The 12211-nt window shown below is 40.3% G+C and overlaps 2 protein-coding genes and 1 pseudogene across 3 annotated transcripts; all 3 read left to right on the top strand.

Annotated features, from left to right (window-relative positions):
* Nucleotides 1–1265: 1265 nt before the first annotated feature.
* LOC311508885 (zinc finger protein RFP-like) lies at nt 1266–6197 on the top strand (annotated as a pseudogene). Its single transcript has 2 exons — nt 1266–1604; nt 3904–6197. The product of its transcript is annotated as a zinc finger protein RFP-like (transcript).
* Nucleotides 6198–7308: 1111 nt separating this feature from the next.
* LOC311508664 (E3 ubiquitin-protein ligase TRIM39-like) lies at nt 7309–8595 on the top strand (the record flags this gene model as incomplete). Its single annotated transcript, XM_084573559.1, has 1 exon — nt 7309–8595. A coding segment is annotated over one exon (768 nt), but the record flags the coding sequence as incomplete, so codon positions are not given.
* Nucleotides 8596–8961: 366 nt separating this feature from the next.
* On the top strand, nt 8962–12197 carry LOC311508596 (E3 ubiquitin-protein ligase TRIM39-like). The gene is made up of 2 exons (XM_084573427.1): nt 8962–9140; nt 9257–12197. Exon 2 carries the CDS (start codon nt 9259–9261, stop codon nt 10873–10875), a length of 1617 nt encoding a protein of 538 aa, XP_084429553.1. The 5' UTR covers nt 8962–9140; nt 9257–9258; the 3' UTR covers nt 10876–12197.
* The last annotated feature ends 14 nt before the right edge of the window (nt 12198–12211 follow it).

Raw genomic sequence — 12211 nt, 5'->3', positions numbered from 1 at the left:
GAAATAGTTAAATTCTACCAGGAAGTAAAAGGAGCAGCAGAGGTTTCACCCATCACCAGCAGCATCATGCCGAAACGAAACTAAATGAAGAGAAACGTTTTCACTGTAACTTTGATGTCCGTTCTATATTCTCCGAGCTGCTGATAAAAATTGCAGGTAAGGTTTACTTCATTTTCTGGGTTTTACTGAAAACAAAAACACAATGTCAACAGTATAATGCCCAACTCGTTCAAGAGTACAACCAAGGAAGGAAAACCACACAGCGACCAGATAAATTAACCGTAAATTTATTTAAAGAACGGGATTTAAGTGTAGGTCAGTAATCAGTGGTGTGATGAAAGGTGCTGGATGTGCAAGGTGTGTATGTAATTATGAGGAAACAAAAGAGCCAATAGAATACAACCAAACCGAACAAACAAAACTACACTGGGGTGCCTGGGTTCACCAGTCATCCAGGAAGGAGAGAGAGAGCGCCATCTTAGAAAGGACGTGCCTTTATAGATGAAGCTACAGGTGGGGTGGATCTCCCTGAACGAGGTTCGAGGAAACAGGCAGAGAGAACCTGGGATGGGAGAAACACAGAGAGGCCAGCAAAACACAAAATGGCTGAGGGCCATCACAACAGTTTGTTCTGCACACTGAGTTGAATTCTGGTTGAATTTTTACTTGGTTCATTTTACAGACTTTGCTACTGCCAGCAGTCTGCTGTCAGAGGAGAGGTTCCTGTGCTCCATCTGTCTGGATGTCTTTACCCAATCAGTGTCAAGCAGCAGGACAGTAACGCCATTTGCCAGTGTCCATTCTGCAAAACAACATTTTCTTCAAGGCCTGAACTCCACGTCAACACCGTCATATCTGAACTAGCTGCTGAGTTTGCAAAGATGGTTCAAGTCAAATCCTCTGCTCCAAAACCACAGCGTCCAGGATTCCCTGTCGTTTTTTGTGATATCTGCTCTGGTATGAAAGAAAAGGCTGTTAAGTCTTGCCTGACGTGTCTGACGTCTTTCTGTCAAATCCACCTCAAGCCTCATCAGGGAATTCCTGGTCTTAGGAGCCACAAGCTAATTGTTGCTGTGAGTGATCTTAATGACAGGATGTGCAAAAAGCACAACAAGGTGACAGAACTGTACTGTAGGACTGACCAGGCTTGTGTTTGTGTCTCATGTTTTAAAACCAAGCACAAAAAACATGATATTGTCTCTCTAGAGGAAGAATATGAATCAGTGATAGTAAAAAAAGATGCAGTGAAGACAGATATCCAAAAAATGAAACAATCACGATCTGATAAGGTAGATGAGCTTGAAAAGTCCCTTGACCTCAGCCAGAGAGAAGCTGAGGAAGAGAAAAAAGCCTGTGTTCAGGTGTTCTCTGACTTCATCTCCTCCATTCAGAGAAGCCAGGCTGAGATTGTTTGGGTGATTGAAGAGAGACACAAAGCAACGAAGCGAAAGGCTGAAGGGTTTCTCAAAGAACTGAGGGTGGAAATCACTGAGCTTGAAAGAAGAAGCAGTCTGCTGGAAAAGCTGGAGCAGTCTGAGGACCATCACAGTTTTCTCCAGAACTTCCCAACCTTGTCCTCTCCTCTGGATAAAGACTGGACCAGCGTAAGTGTTCAGAGTAACGTGTCTTTTGAGGATGTGAGGAAGGCTGTAGCTGAGGCAAAACACATATTTGGTGAAATTGTGCAACCGATTCCTGAGTTTAAAATGAAAGGAATTAGAGAATATGCAGTGGATTTAACTCTTGACCCAGACACAGCAGACAGGTCACTTGTCATAAGTCAAGATGGAAAACAGGTTGCTCCAGTAGATGAACAAAATCTTCCCAACAATTCAGAGAGATTTGAGATGTGTCCACAAGTTCTGGCAAAGGAGGGCTTCACAGGAGGGAAGTTTTACTTTGAGGTGCAGGTGAAAGAAAAGACAGAATGGGCTGTGGGAGTAGTCAAAGGGTTTGCAGATACAAAAGAATTCATGGATCGAACAGTTTACGATGGTTACTGGACCTTGGAGTTATATGAGGGTTCATATTATGTATCTGAAAATCCACAAGTTGTAGTCAATATGAAAGAAGAGCTTGAAACAGTCGGCATCTTGGTGGACCATGATAATGGATTGATTTCTTTCTATAATGTGGATTCTGGATCGCAAATCTACTCGTTCATAGGCCCACTCTTTAGAGAGAAACTTTATCCATTCTTTAACCCTCAACACAGCTATGATGGATTAAATTCTGCCCCCCTCATCATAACACCCGTACCTCAAATTAACTAGATAATTTTGGTCCTCCTCTAGAGGTCACAAAGAAATGAAACCTGCCCTTTATTACTACTCTCTTCAAAACCTTCTTTTTCGTGCATAGACATGAGGGATGTAGTGATACCACTTTCTGTCAAATGGTGTGAAAGTGCAGATATTTGACAAGTTGCCAATACCAAGCACAATATAAGAACTTAATAGTGACATTACTGTTGTAACTTGATTTTCAGTTGTGTCCAAAAATGGTTAGAATCAATGTCAGTGTACTGCCTTCAAATTGCTGCAGTGAAGTGTAACTTTTCATGTTCAGTGGTTTTCCTTGTATAATGTACTATAATGTAAATTTTTGCACAATATCGATGATCTGCAGAAATATCGTCAAATCCTGATGTATTGAAATGATTATAGTTAATGTATTTCAAATGTATCAAGACATGTTGTTGCTTTATCATGCACATTCTGATCATTGGGAGAGGTTTTAGGTAGTAAAGTGTCATCATTACTGAAAACTTACATGATTTCTGACAAACAAATGACCTGTTGATGGTGTACAGAAAGGAACTGTACTAGGAGAAAAGACCCATGCTTGTAAATTCTTCGTTTTGCTGGTTTCTTGAGAACTTTGCATTTAACATGTCACTTAAATAAACATCTTCTGACTAACTTACAAGTATCCTCACTTCCTGTAAATACATAACCGTCTTGACAACGTTTAAAATTCTTGGTGTATTTAAGGCAAGTTTCAGTTTTTCATTGTGTTTCTGTATTTCGCGTGTTGTTCCAGTATTCGGTTGTATTTTCTTTGTTTGAAGCTCTTGTGTAGGTGTTCTTGTACTTTCTGTGAAACGGAATGGTTTGAGCCCTCAGGACCTTTTATCTTTACAAGCTGCTACAAATCCAAAGTCAGGAACCAATAAGATGTTCATAATTAAAAAAGTAATTGTTACAAATACCCGTAGTGCGAGTGGAGAGGAAATAGTTAAATTCTACCAGGAAGTAAAAGGAGCAGCAGAGGTTTCACCCATCACCAGCACCATCATGCCGAAACGAAACTAAATGAAGAGAAACGTTTTCACTGTAACTTTGATTTCCGTTCTATATTCTCCGAGCGGCTGTTACAAATTGCAGGTAAGATTTCATTAATTTTCTGGGTTTTACTGAAAACAAAAGTACAATGTCAACAGTGTAATGCCTAACTCATTCAAGAGCACAACCAAGGAAGGGAAACCACACAGTAACCAGTTAAATTAACTGTAAATTTATTTAAAGAACGGGATTTAAGTGTAGGTCAGTAATCAATGGTGTGATGAAAGGTGCTGGATGTGCAAGGTATGTATGTAATTATGAGGAATCAAAAGAGCCAATAGAATACAACCAAACCGAACAAACAAAACTACACTGGGGTGCTTGGGTTCACCAGTCATCCAGTAAGGAGAGAGAGCGCCATCTTAGACAGGACGTGCCTTTATAGATGAAGCTACAGGTGGGGTGGATCTCCCTGAACGAGGTTCGAGGAAACAGGCAGAGAGAACCTGGGACGGGAGAAACACAGAGAGGCCAGCAAAACACAAAATGGCTGAGGGCCATCACAACAGTTTGTTCTGCACACTGAATTGAATTCTTGTTGAATTTTTACTTGGTTCATTTTACAGACTTTGCTACTGCCAGCAGTCTGCTGTCAGAGGAGAGGTTCCTGTTCTCCATCTGTCTGGATGTCTTTACCCAATCAGAGTCAAGCAGCGGGACAGTAACGCCATTTGCCAGTGTCCATTCTGCAAAACAACATTTTCTTCAAGGCCTGAACTCCACGTCAACACCGTCATATTTGAGCTAGCTGCTGAGTTTGCAAAGATGGTTCAAGTCGAATCCTCTGCTCCAAAGCCACAGCGTCCAGGATTCCCTGTCGTTTTCTGTGATATCTGCTCTGGTATGAAAGAAAAGGCTGTTAAGTCTTGCCTGACGTGTCTGACGTCTTTCTGTCAAATCCACCTCAAGCCTCATCAGGGAATTCCAGGTCTTAGGAGCCACAAGCTAATTGTTGCTGTGAGTGATCTTAATGACAGGATGTGCAAAAAGCACAACAAGGTAACAGAATTGTACTGTAGGACTGACCAGGCTTGTGTTTGTGTCTCATGTTTTAAAACCAAGCACAAGAAACATGATATTGTCTCTCTAGAGAAAGAATATGAATCAGTGATAGTAAAAAAAGATGCAGTGAAGACAGATATCCAAAAGTTGATACAATCACGATCTGATAAGATAGATGAGCTGGAAAAGTCCCTTGACGTCAGCCAGAGAGAAGCTGAGGAAGAGAAAAAAGCCTGTGTTCAGGTGTTCTCTGACTTCATCTCCTCCATTCAGAGAAGCCAGGCTGAGATTGTTAGGGTGATTGAAGAGAGACACAAAGCAACGAAGCAAAAGACTGAAGGGTTTCTCAAAGAACTGAGGATGGAAGTCGCTGAGCTTGAAAGAAGAAGCAGTCTGCTGGAGCAGCTGGAGCAATCTGAGGACCATCACAGTTTTCTCCAGAACTTCCCAACCTTGTCCTCTCCTCTGGATAAAGACTGGACCAGCGTTAGTGTTCAGAGTAACATGTCTTTTGAGGATGTGAGGAGGGCTGTAGCTGAGGCAAAACACATATTTGGTGAAATTGTGCAAACGATTCCTGAGTTTAAAATGAAAGGAATTAGAGAATATGCAGTGGATTTAACTCTTGACCCAGACACAGCAGACAGCTCACTTGTCATAAGTCAAGATGGAAAACAGGTTGCTCCAGGAGATGAACAAAATCTTCCCAACAATCCAAATAGATTTGAGATGTATCCAGGTGTTCTGGCAAAGGAGGGCTTCACAAGAGGGAAGTTTTACTTTGAGGTGCAGGTGAAAGAAAAGACAGAATGGGCTGTGGGAGTAGTCAAAGAGTTTGTAGATATAAAAGAAGACACGGATCGAACAGTTTACGATGGTTACTGGACCTTGGAGTTATATGAGGGTTCATATTTTGTATCTGAAAATCCACAAGTTGCAGTCAATATGAAAGAGGAGCTTGAAACAGTCGGCATCTTGGTGGACCATGGTAAAGGATTGATTTCTTTCTATAATGTGGATTCTGGATCGCACATCTACTCGTTCATAGCCCCACTCTTTAGAGAGAAAGTTTATCCATACTTTTGCCCTCAACACAGCTATGGTGGATTAAATTCTGCCCCCCTCATCATAACACCCGTACCTCAAATTAACTAGATCATTTTGGTCCTCCTCCAGAGGTCACAAAGAAATGAAACCTGCTCTTTATTACTACTCTCTGCAAAACCTTCTTTTTCGTGCATAGACATGAGGGATGTAGCCGTACCACTTTCTGTCAAATTGTGTGAAAGTGCAGATATTTGACAAGTTGCCAATACCAAGCACCAACATAGGAACTTAATAGTGACATTACTGTTGTAACTTGATTTTCAATTCTGTCCAAAACTTGTTAGAATCAGTGTCAGTGTATTGCCTTCAAATTGCTGCAGTGAAGTGTAACTTTTCATGCTCAGTGGTTTTCCTTGTATAATGTACTATAATGTAAATTTTTGCACAATATCGATGATCTGCAGAAATATCGTCAAATCCTGATGTATTGAAATGATTATGGTTAATGTATTTCAAATGTATCAAGACATGTTGTTGCTTTATCATGCACATTGTGATCACTGGGAGAGGTTTTAGGCAGTAAAGTGTCATCATTACTGAACACTTACATGATTTCTGACAAACAACCAAATGATGATGTACAGAAAGGAACTGTACTGGGAGAAAAGACCCATGCTTGTAAATTCTGCGTTTTGCTGGTTTCTTGAGCACTTTGCATTTAACATGTCACTTAAATAAACATCTTCTGACTAACTTACAAGTATCCTGACTTCCTGTAAGCTCTTCTGTTTGAGAGACGCACGCCAATTTAAAACTGAACCGTTAAAAAAAATTGTGATCCCTCATTTCGTCTATTGATCAATTTATATCAGGTAAAAAAATAAAATAAAAAAAATGAATTCGAGGTAAAAGAGGTAAACGATGCATTATGTTCATTCTGGAGACAACAAACAAAACACAAGCTAACACAAAAACATAATCAGCTAGACAACATTTAAAATTCTTGGTGTATTTGAAGCAAGTTTCAGTTTTTCATTGTGTTTCCGTATTTTGCTGTTCGGTTGTATTTTCTTTGTTTGAAGCTCTTGTGTAGGTGTTCTTGTATTCTCTGTGAAACGGAATGGTTTGAGCCCTCAGGACCTTTTATCTTTACAAGCTGCTACAAATCCAAAGTCAGGAACCAATAACATGTTCATAATTAAAAAAGTAATTGTTACAAATACCCGTAGTGCGAGTGGAGAGGAAAGAGCTACATTCTACCAGGAAGTAAAAGGAGCAGCAGAGGTTTCACCCATCACCAGCACCATCATGCCGAAACGAAACTGAATGAAGAGAAACGTTTTCACTGTAACTTTGATTTCCTCCCCATTTTCTCTGATCTGCTGTTACAAATTGCAGGTAAGATTTACTTCATTTTCTGGGTTTTACTGAAAACAAAAATACAATGTCAACAGTGTAATGCCCAACTCGTTCAAGAGTACAACCAAGGAAGGAAAACCACACAGCGACCAGATAAATTAACCGTAAATTTATTTAAAGAACAGGATTTAAGTGTAGGTCAGTAATCAGTGCTGTGATGAAAGGTGCTGGATGTGCAAGGTGTGTATGTAATTATGAGGAATCAAAAGAGCCAATAGAATACAACCAAACCGAACAAACAAAACTACACTGGGGTGCCTGGGTTCACCAGTCATCCAGGAAGGAGAGAGAGCGCCATTTTAGAAAGGACGTGCCTTTATAGATGAAGCTACAGGTGGGGTGGATCTCCCTGAACGAGGTTCGAGGAAACAGGCAGAGAGAACCTGGGATGGGAGAAACACAGAGAGGCCAGCAAAACACAAAATGGCTGAGGGCCATCACAACAGTTTGTTCTGCACACTGAGTTGAACTCTGGTTGAATTTTTAATTGGTTCATTTTACAGATTTTGCTACTGCCAGCAGTCTGCTGTCAGAGGAGAGGTTCCTGTGCTCCATCTGTCTGGATGTCTTCTGTCTGGATAAAGACTGGACCAACGTTGGTATTCAGAGTAACGTGTCTTTTGAGGAAGTGAGGAGGGCTGTAGCTGAGGTGAAACACATAGTTGATGAAATTGTGCAAAAGATTCCTGAGATCAAAATGAAAGGAACTAGAGAATATGCAGTGGATTTAACTCTTGACCCAGACACAGCACACCGCTCACTTGTCATAAGTCAAGATGGAAAACAGGTTGCTACAAGAGACAAACAAATTCTTCCCAACAATCCAAAGAGATTTGAGATGTATCCAGGTGTTCTGGCAAAGGAGGGCTTCACAAGAGGGAAGTTTTACTTTGAGGTGCAGGTGAAAGAAAAGACAGAATGGGCTGTGGGAGTAGTCAAAGAGTTTGTAGATATAAAAGAAGACACGGATCGAACAGTTTACGATGGTTACTGGACCTTGGAGTTATATGAGGGTTCATATTTTGTATCTGAAAATCCACAAGTTGCAGTCAATATGAAAGAGGAGCTTGAAACAGTCGGCATCTTGGTGGACCATGGTAAAGGATTGATTTCTTTCTATAATGTGGATTCTGGATCGCACATCTACTCGTTCATAGGCCCACTCTTTAGAGAGAAACTTTATCCATACTTTTGCCCTCAACACAGCTATGGTGGATTAAATTCTGCCCCCCTCATCATAACACCCGTACCTCAAATTAACTAGATTATTTTGGTCCTCCTCTAGAGGTCACAAAGAAATGAAGCCTGCTCTTTATTACTACTCTCTGCAGAACCTTCTTTTTCGTGCATAGACATGAGGGATGTAGCGATACCACTTTCTGTGAAAATTGTGTGAAAGATATTTGACAAGTTGCCAATACCAAGCACCAACATAGGAACTTAATAGTGATATTACTGTTGTTGCTTGATTTTCATTTCTGTCCAAAAATGGTTAGAATCAATGTCAGTGTGTTGCCTTCAAATTGCTGCAGTGAAGTTTAACTTTTCATGCTCAGTGGTTTTCCTCGTATAATGTACTATAATGTAAATTTTTGCACAATATCAACGATCTGCAGAAATATCGTCAAATCCTGATGTATTGAAATGACTAAGGCTAATGTGGTTCTAATGTATCAACCAACAACCAAATGACCTGTTGATGATGTACAGAAAGGAACCGTACTGGGAGAAAAGACCCATGCTTGTAAATTCTGCGTTTTGCTGGTTTCTTGAGAACTTTGCATTTAACATGTCGCTTAAATAAACATCTTCTGACTAATTCCTGGAAGCTCTTCTGTTTAATGCATTATGCTCAGTATGGAGAAAACAAACAAAACACAAGCTAACACATAAAAACATAATCAGCTTGACAACATTTACAATTCTTGGTGTATTTGAAGTTTCAGGGTTTCATTGTGTTTTCTGTGAAACTGAGTGGTTTAAGCCATTGGGGCCACTGTAGTTGAATGATAGATAAATAGATAGACCTTTTATCTTTAATATGTACAAGCTGCTACAACTGCAAAGTCAGGAATCAATTACAATGTATAACTTATGTAAGAAAAGTAACAATATAATAATTACCAAATAACAGCGGCGATTGTTACAAATACCCGTAGTGTGAGTGGAGAGGAAAGAGTTAAATTCTACCAGGAAGTAAAAGGAGCAGCAGAGGTTCCACCCATCAACAGCACCAACATGCTGAAACGAAACTAAATGAAGAGACACGTTTTCACTGTAACTTTCATTTGCTCCCTATTTTCTCTGAGCTGCTGTTACAAATTGCAGGTACGATTTCATTCATTTTCTGGGTTCTACTGAAAACAAAAATACAATATACAACAGTTTGTTCTGCACACTGAGTTGAATTCCGATCGAAGTTTTTCTTAGTCATTGTTTTACAGATATGGCTACTGCCAGCAGTCTGCTGTCAGAGGAGAGGTTCCTGTGCTCCATCTGTCTGGATGTCTTTACCCAGCCAGTGTCAACGCCGTGTGGACACAACTTCTGCACTGCTTGTATCAACAAGTACTGGGACAGTAACACCATTTGCCAGTGTCCATTCTGCAAAACAACATTTTCTTCAAGGCCTGAACTCCACGTCAACACCTTCATATCTGAGCTAGCTGCTGAGTTTGCAAAAATGGTTCAAGTCAAATCCTCTGCTACAAAGCCACAGCTTCCAGGATTCCCTGTTGTTTTTTGTGATATCTGCTCTGATGCGAAAGAAAAGGCTGTTAAGTCTTGCTTGATGTGTCTGACGTCTTTCTGTCAAGTCCACCTTGAGCCTCATCAGAGAGTTCCAGGTCTTAGGAGCCACAAGCTAATTGATCCTGTGAGTGATCTTGATGACAGGATGTGCAAAAAGCACAACAAGTTGACTGAACTGTACTGTAGGACTGACCAGGCTTGTGTTTGTGTCTCATGTTTAAAAACTGAACACAGAAGTCATACTGTTGTCCCTCTGGAGGAAGAATATGAATCAGTGATAGTAAAAAAAGATGCAGTGAAGACAGATATCCAAAAGATGATACAATCACGATTTGATAAGATAGATGAGCTTGAAAAGTCCCTTGACGTCAGCCAGAGAGAAGCTGAGGAAGAGAAAGAAGCCTGTGTTCAGGTGTTCTCTGACTTCATCTCCTCCATTCAGAGAAGCCAGGCTGAGATTGTTGAGGTGATTGATGAGAGACACAGAGCAACGAAGCAAAAGGCTGAAGGGTTTCTCAAAGAACTGAGAATGGAAATCGCTGAACTTGAAAGAAGAAGCAGTCAGCTGGAGCAGCTGGAGCAGTCTGAGGACCATCACAGTTTTCTCCAGAACTTCCCAACCTTGTCCTCTTCTCTGGATAAAGACTGGACAAACGTTGGTGTTCAGAGTAACGTGTCTTTTAAGGAAGTGAGGGGGGCTGTAGCTGAGGTGAAACACACAACTGATGACATTGTGCAAAAGATTCCTGAAATCAAAATGAAAAGAATGAGAGAACATGCAGTGGATTTAACTCTTGACCCAGACACAGCACACTGCTCACTTGTCATAAGTCAAGATGGAAAACAGGTTGCTCCAGGAGACAAACAAAATCTTCCCAACAATCCAAAGAGATTTGAGAAGTATCCAGAAGTTCTGGCAAAGGAGGGCTTCACAGGAGGGAAGTTTTACTTTGAGGTGCAGGTTAAAAAGAAGACGGAATGGGTTGTTGGAGTAGTCAGAGAGTCTGTAGATAGAAAGGGAAACAGTATGTCAGTTTACGATGGTTACTGGACCTTTGGGTTAGATGAGGGTTCATATTTTGCATATGAAAATTCACAAGTTGCACTCAAAATTAAAGAGATGCTTCAAACAGTCGGCATCTTTGTGGACTATGATAAAGGAGTGGTTTCTTTCTATAATGTGGATTCTGGATCGCACATCTACTCATTCAAAGGCCAACACTTTACAGAGAAACTTTATCCGTACTTTTGCCCTCAGTACCGCAATGGTGGATTAAATTCTGCCCCCCTTATCATAACACCAATACCTTAAACTAACTAGATCATTTTGGTCCTCCTCTAGGTGTCACAAAAAAATTAAACCTTCTCTTTATTACCATTCTCTGCTGAACCTTCTCTTTCATGCATAGACATCAGGGATGTAGCGATACCACTTTCTGTCAAATAGTGTTAAAGTGCAGATATTTGACAAGTTGCCAATACCAAGCACCAATATAATAATGATAATGATAATAATAATAATACATTGTTTTTATAAGCGCCTTTCTGGACACACAAGGACACTTTACAAAGACAGAACAATAAGACACAAACAAAAAAGACAGGATAAAATGGAACAGTGCAATCACAGTGAGTATGCTTTCTGGAACACTTGTGTTTTGAGTCTGGATTTGAAGAGAGGGAAAGAGTCAATGTTACGGATGTCCGGTGGGAGTGAGTTCCAGAGTTGGGGAGCAGAGCAACTGAAGGCTCTGCTCCCCATGGTACTGAGGCAGGCCGAAGGGACAGAGAGGTGAATAGAGGAGGAGGATCTCAGGGAGTGGGAGGGGGTGACAGTATGGAGGAGATCTGACAGATAGGGAGGGGCGAGGTTATGGATGGCCTTGAAGGTGTGCAGAAGGATTTTGAAGTCGATTCTGAGTTTGACTGGGAGCCAATGGAGATGCTGTAGTATGGGGGTAATGTGGTGAAATAAAGGGGTTATAAGAACTACATAGTGACATTACTGTTGTAACTTGACTTTTAATTCTGTCCAAAAATTGTTAGAATCAGTGTCAGTGTGTTGCCTTCAAACTGCTGCAGTGAAGTGTAAATTTTCATGCTCAGTGGTTTTTCTTGTTTAATGTACTATAATGTAAATTTTTGCACGATATTGATGATCTGCAGAAACATCGTCAAATCCTGATGTATTGAAATGACTAAGGTTAATGAAATTCAAATGTATCAAGACATGTTGTTGCTTTATCATGCACATTGTGATCATTGGGAGAGGTTTAAGGTAGTAAAGTGTCATCATTACTGAAAAATTACATGATTTATGACAAACAAATAACCAAATGACCTGTTGATGGTGTACAGAAAGGAACTGTACTCGGAGAAAAGACATATGCTTGTTAATTCTTCGTTTTGCTGGTTTCTTGAGCACTTTGCATTTAACATGTCAGTTAAAGAAAACATCTTCTGACTAACTTACAAGTATCCTGACTTCCTGTAAAAACAAAATCGTCTTGACAACATTTAAAATTCTTTGTGTATTTGAAGCAAGTTTCAGTTTTTCATTGTGTTTCTACATTTCGAGTGTTGTTCCTGTGTTCGGTTATATTTTCTTTGTTTGAAGCTCTTGTGTAGGTATTCTTGTATTTTCTGTG

This window comes from Chelon labrosus, assembly GCF_963514085.1.
Source record: "Chelon labrosus genome assembly, chromosome: 23".
In the NCBI taxonomy this organism is placed as follows: domain Eukaryota; kingdom Metazoa; phylum Chordata; class Actinopteri; order Mugiliformes; family Mugilidae; genus Chelon; species Chelon labrosus.
Note: the sequence above shows the minus strand (reverse complement) of the source record. Positions and strands in the feature narration are given on the sequence as shown.